At 57.7% G+C, this 6,098-nt stretch overlaps 1 protein-coding gene across 1 annotated transcript in view; it reads left to right on the forward strand.

The window, feature by feature from the left end:
- Adamts2 (ADAM metallopeptidase with thrombospondin type 1 motif 2) overlaps positions 1 to 6,098 on the forward strand; it is a 117,281-nt gene that overhangs the window by 95,553 nt on the left and 15,630 nt on the right. The window contains exons 8-11 of the mRNA XM_010623772.2: positions 2 to 118; positions 573 to 686; positions 3,969 to 4,114; positions 5,835 to 6,010. Of these exons, the coding sequence (XP_010622074.2) occupies positions 2 to 118; positions 573 to 686; positions 3,969 to 4,114; positions 5,835 to 6,010 (553 nt within the window). The remainder of the gene's footprint in view (position 1; positions 119 to 572; positions 687 to 3,968; positions 4,115 to 5,834; positions 6,011 to 6,098) is intronic.

The following is a 6,098-nucleotide window of genomic DNA, read 5'->3' on the forward strand; positions in this document are numbered from 1 at the left end:
GCGCGACGACCCCTTCGCGCATGACTGGCCGGCACTGCCGCAGCTGCCGGGACTGCACTACCCCATGAACGAGCAGTGCCGCTTCGACTTCGGCCTGGGCTACATGATGTGCACCGCGGTGAGTGCCCAGTGCCCCCGGGTGGCGCCATGGCCCCCAGGGCGGGCGCAGGGCAGGGAAGGCAGCCACATCGCTCACCTACCACATGGCTCAGAGCCCGGAGCGCTGAGGGGCCGGCAGGAGCAGAGGTCCCAGCTCGGTGGTGGCTCCCATGGCGGGGAGGCAGCAGTGCCCGCCTGGCCCTGCAGCGATGGCCTCCCAGCGCTAGGGCTCCTGCCGGGGCCCCTTCTGGGCCAGCGTGCTGCCTCCCAGCCCCGGTCCATGCTCCACCAAGCTGTGGCCTCAGCCTCCGGGCCGTGCACGGGGACACGGCCCCTGCCTGTGCTTGCAGCCCTAGAATTCAGAATCCTCTGCTGGAGTGGAGCTCAGCGCCCACGGCTGGCACAGAAGTGGGGGGCAGGGGGGACCCTGGGGGTCTGGGAGGTGGTCTGGCAAGCTGTGATACTTGTTCCAGTTCCGGACCTTTGACCCCTGCAAGCAGCTATGGTGCAGCCACCCTGACAACCCCTACTTCTGCAAGACCAAGAAGGGGCCCCCCCTTGATGGAACCATGTGTGCACCTGGCAAGGTGAGTAGGGAGGCGGTGGCCCGAGACCAGGCCATGGTCCACAGGAGCACAGAGGGCCAGGGGCAGGACCTGCAGGGCCACACGGGACCAGGGGGCTCTCGCTGCCCGTGCAGTCGCCCCTGCATTGACAGCCCAGAGGGTCTGCCACCATGTGCTTCTAGCACCAGGGCAAGGCTGGCGGCCCAGAGCTTCTCCTGAGACCCAAGCCCCCATCCTGGTTGACTGTAGGTCACCTCTTTGTGGGGACAGCTTCAGGGTTCTAGGCCCGGGATGTTTAGCCTGTCCACCCCAGGGGCCCTTTAAAGCAGGCTGGTTCCTGGAGGTCACTAGATTGTCACCCCACACTCCCTGTACACCCCCAGCAGTGTGCAGAGAGGGAGCTCTAGCCAAAACCCTGGCCTCCATCCATTCAAGTGAAACCCCGCCTCGCTTCTGTCCCGCCAAAGCCACACTGGCCACCAGGAGGCGCCATGGAGCCCCATCCCCAGCCCTGTCAGGCCTGAAGCGCCATCCTCATTTGGGCAGGGGTTCCTCAGGGCCAGCTCGGGTCTAGCGAGGCTGAGCCTAACTTTAGGTCCCAATGGGCTTTCTTAAAGATATGGAGTCCTGGGCCACCCATGAAGACTGGTTTGGTTTAAGGCCCCAGAACAGCTGGCGATTTGTTTTGTCTTCTTCTGTTTTACATTATGGTAAAATTCACATAAGATAAAATTAACTATTTTAACTTGCTTTAAAATGCACCGTTTAGTGGCATTTATTATGTTCAAGTTGGGTAACCATCATCACTACCTACTTTCTGAGCTATCGCCCCTGAGAGATACCCCATTGATCAGTCACCCCTTCCTCTCCTCTCTCCAGTCCTTGGCAGCTACCAGTCTGTTTTCTGTGTCTGTGGAGAGGCCTGTCCTGGAATTTCACATACATGGAATCACATATGAACCGTCATGTCGGACTTATTTCACTCAATATGTGAAATGTGTTGAAGAATCATCTATGTTGTGGCACACATAAGTACTTCATCCCTTTTCATGGCTGAGTGACATGCCACGGGGTGATTGTATCACCTTTCATTTATATTCTCTCATCTTTGGATGGCTTGGATTTTCCCACTTTTGGGCAGTTGTGGGCGATTCTTCTATGATTCTTCTCACTCAGTTAGCCTAGTGAATACCCTGGCTTTTTTATGTATTTGAGGAGTAGTCGTGTAGGTTGAAGAGCTCAGTTCTCCCACCGCTTGTTCACAAGAAGTTCAGGCTCAGCACAGAGAGACCAGCCCGGCCTCCCACTCTGGCCTCCGGCAGGGTCCTGAGTACCTTCGCCCCCGCCTTGGCCTACGTTTCCTCATTTTATCCCTGCAAGTTTGGGTGTTCACCATTTTTCCAGAGAAAAAAGAAATCTGTACTTATATTCTGCACAAGACGCGACCCCAAGAGAAGCTCCCACCTCATCGTGGGCATGAGAGCCCGGTGGGAGGGGGCATGAGCAGGACCCTGCGGCTCAGGGCGCTGGGCTCGGGGAGGTGGACGCCTGAGCTGTCCCCAGTGAGCGGCTTGGTCGGGAGGCCTGGCTTCCCCTTCCCGGGACAAGGGTGTGGCAGTGCAGGGAGAGGCTTCGGGCTGCCGGTTACCCAGTCACAGGGTGGATGCCCTTACAGAGAGACCTCGGGGAGAGGACCTCTGCCACCCTCTCTCCTTCCTTCCTGTTGCCCGGCATCGGCTCAGGACACGAGACTTTGTGCCTTGAAGCGTCACACCTCCCTAGTGGGTGAAATATGCGTATGCACTTACACGTTTGTGTACAGCGCGTTTTAATTCGTCACACATGCTCCTTTTATGAGGAGATAAGTCGTCTTGGCCTACTGTACCTAGACGGGACTTCTGCCTAATGGGTGTCAGGGTGAATGGCCGGTGCTCTCCACCCGGCATCAGCAGAGTCGGGGGATGTAGACGTCAGCGGCCTGCCGTGCTCAGTGCCCAGTGTGAAGCCAGAGCGAGGGACTGGGGCCCAGGTGTATTGTGAGCCCCGCCTTCTTGACAGGAAGACGGTTACGATCTAGAGAAGGAATAAAAGAGAATTGTTACTTAAATACCATAGATTTCTGTTCTTCCCAAAATTTAGGGGGTTTTCATGAATAAATATTTTTCTACTTGTTTTGACTTCAAAAAAAATCTCTAGTATCTTTTCAAAATATTTTAATGATGTGGACCCACTTAACTGGTGGTTTAACAGGCTCTTTCCACCAGAGGTTTCCATTTGCTACATGTTTTCATAAATAAAGTTTTATTGGAACGCAGCATGTCCACTCATTGCTCTGCTGTCCACAGCCACTTTCATGTTTTAATGGCAGAGTTAAGTTACAGCAGCAGTCATAGAGCCTGGGAGATCTAAAGTAATTACCTCCTGGCCCTTTGCAGAAAACATTTGCTGAAGAGTTGCTGCATTCTGTTCAAGTTCTTTGTATGGAAAACAGTGTCACGAACTTGTATGAAGAAACATTGAAAGTCTGCAGTCCACAAGTTGTTGGTCAATTTAGAAAATCGCTGTGCTCTGGTTTGGGTTGTTTGTAGCACTTGAGGGGGGTTGCTTGTGTGTGTGTTCGTACTCCGGACTGAGCCCAGGGAGCTCCGAGCTACGTCCCTAAAGCTTACTTTTGAGACAGGGCCATACTAAATCGCCCAGGTGGGTTCGAACTTGTAGTCCTCCTGGCTCAGCTTCTGAGAGCTGGGGTGACAGGCGTGTGCCACCATGTTGGGCTGTAAAGATGTTTTAAAATTGTAAATATTTGGGAGTTACACTTCTTCATTCTAAATCAGTGGTTCATTTATGTCTAATGTAGTATTTTCAATTTTGCGATCTTCCTAAAGTGAGCTCCCTAGGCTGTGTGGGCTTTCTCCCCCTAGGAGAGCAGTGTGACTCGATTCAGGTTGTAGAAATGTGTTTTCTCCCTGCCCGTGCTCTACTTATTATATTCCTGATAAATTTTGCTTTTTGGCTTGAGCAGACCTTACCCATGTTTGGGATCATGGGCTGGACGGGCCTGTCCTGTATGTGGACAAATGCAGAGTGGGTGCTGGCGGAGGGGTGGAGCGGGCTGGATGAGGTGTGCAAGACAGGAGCCGGGGCCCAGCGCCTCCCTGTGCTCTCCTGCCCCCAGCGAGTGCGGCTGTCTCCTTTGGGTGCTCTGAGCTCGCAGAGCAAATGGGGCCAGCCTCCCACCTGAGGAGGGAGGGCCCCCGTGGCACTGATGTAAGCCACCGTCCCAGATGACTTCCTGTCTTTCAGCATTGCTTTAAAGGACACTGCATCTGGCTGACCCCCGACATCCTCAAACGGGACGGCAACTGGGGTGCCTGGACCCCCTTCGGCTCCTGCTCGCGCACCTGTGGCACAGGTGTGAAGTTCAGGACTCGCCAGTGTGACAACCCACAGTGAGTGGCCCCGGCCTTCCCAGCCCTCCTGAGGGGCAGCTGAGGTCCCCACTGCCCCATCACCAGCCCTGTGCAGCAGGTCCATGGCTGCTGCTTGGTGGGTCTGGAGGACATAGGTCAGACACTCTCACCCCGCCCCGTTCTGCCCTGGGAGATGCCTCCCAGAGCTCCCTCCAGTGCGGCCTGGAGGCCTGGGCTCCTGAGCCACTGGCCTGGGCCCGTCCCTCTGTCCGCCCTCCCTGCAGTCCACCCTGGACATAGGCTCCCCCTGTCCTGGGGCATGGGCAGAGAAGAGAAAGTGGAGGTCTCCGTAAGGGGCAGTTCTTTGGCCCCAGGATGCCGGGAGGGCAGGGCGTGGCTGCTGTAGCAGAGCCCCTATGCACCCCCTGAGTCAGGGTAAGGGCCTGCCGCCTGCTTGCTGGGCCTAGCTAGAGACAGTTGGATGCCTGCCCTCAACCACTTCCCTCTTCCCTGGCCACTGCCCCCCTCCTGCTGCGTCCTCTTCACCCCGGCCTGGCACAGTGGAGGGACCAAGCTGTGGGTGCGGATGGAACTCAGACAGGCCAGATGTGGGGTGGGCCTTCCGTGGCACTCAGCAGGAGGGCCTTACCTGCTGTGGGTCAGGCCTGCACTCCTTGGACACATGGGGGGCTTTCCTCTTTCTTGCTTTGGCCTGTCCAAAAGACGTGGATTAAAAGATGTTAAAAGTTTTGGCCTATCTGAAAATGAAAGTCTGGAATTTCACATAAAAACTTAAACGGATTTCCAGCTTCCAAACCGAGCTATATGTGGGCTGCTGGGATGTATCAGTGTGTCCGGAGCTTCTGGACTCCGGTCCACAGCAAGTCCCCTGCTCTGGCTTCCCAGGTTGCTGCTCTTTATCTGGCCGGGCCCTCTCCTGGCCATCGAGGAACCGGAGGGGTCGCAGCCACTGGGAGAGGGGTCAGGTCTGCATCGGCCGGGCAGGGGTCTGGCAACAGACGGCCTGCGCTGCAGGAGCGTGTGCGTTCCGCCACTCCAGCTGTGTGCAGAGCCCTCCCGGCCCTCCCGCCCCAGGGCCCCGGGCTGCCATCCTGGCTAGGATCAGGACAGGAAGAGGCCCCCGGATCCTCCTCCGAGCACCTCTGGAGCTGTCACACTCCTGGGGAAGAGGCCTCCGGCTGGCAAGCTAGAGCCCCAGGAGGCAGTTGCTGGGTCAGCCTCATTCCCTGTGACGCAAGCAGGTGGCAGAAGCACAGCCCGAAATCCTCAGTGAGAAAAGCCAGCTGTGGCAGAGCCCGAGTGCCAGACGCTCGGGAAGAACTTGTGCGAGCAGGACTCTGCTGCTTGAGACTTGCTCTGCGCCTTCCCCGCCACGTGTGTGCCCGGGCCCAGCCACGAAGGAGGCTTGGTCAGGCCTCGCCATGCTGGGGCTTTCAGGCCATTGGGACCCAGCCACAGCTCTGTGTCCGTTCACAGGCCGGGGCCTCAGCGGGGAGGGGCAAGGCGCCTGCTGTCTTCCCCAGGGAGTGAGGAGGGCAGTGGCCCAGCCCCTCTTGTTCTGGACTGAGGCCTGGCTGTCTGGGAGTTGCGTGGGTGGACAGCTGGGATGTGGTACCCCGACGTTTTGCTCAGCTGCACTGACCTCCCTATTCCTGAGGCCCAAGGATCCCCTGAAATTTCCACCCAAAGGGCACCTCTTCTTGTGCCACCGAGCAGCAGACTCTGCTTTCTCTTCCAGCCCTGCCAACGGGGGCCGTGCCTGCTCTGGCCTGGCCTACGACTTCCAGCTCTGCAACCCCCAGGACTGCCCTGACACCCTGGCTGACTTCCGCGAGGAGCAGTGTCGCCAGTGGGACCTGTACTTCGAGCACGGTGATGCCCAGCACCACTGGCTGCCCCACGAGCACCGGGATGGTGAGCGCCCCACGCCCCGATGCCCTGTGAGGCGAGGCTGGGACACGGGCCAAGGCCAGAGCCCACCCCAGCTGGTGTGGCTACTGGG

This window comes from Fukomys damarensis, unplaced genomic scaffold (genome assembly GCF_012274545.1).
Source record: "Fukomys damarensis isolate Sample0158 unplaced genomic scaffold, DMR_v1.0_HiC HiC_scaffold_9, whole genome shotgun sequence".
Classification (NCBI taxonomy): domain Eukaryota; kingdom Metazoa; phylum Chordata; class Mammalia; order Rodentia; family Bathyergidae; genus Fukomys; species Fukomys damarensis.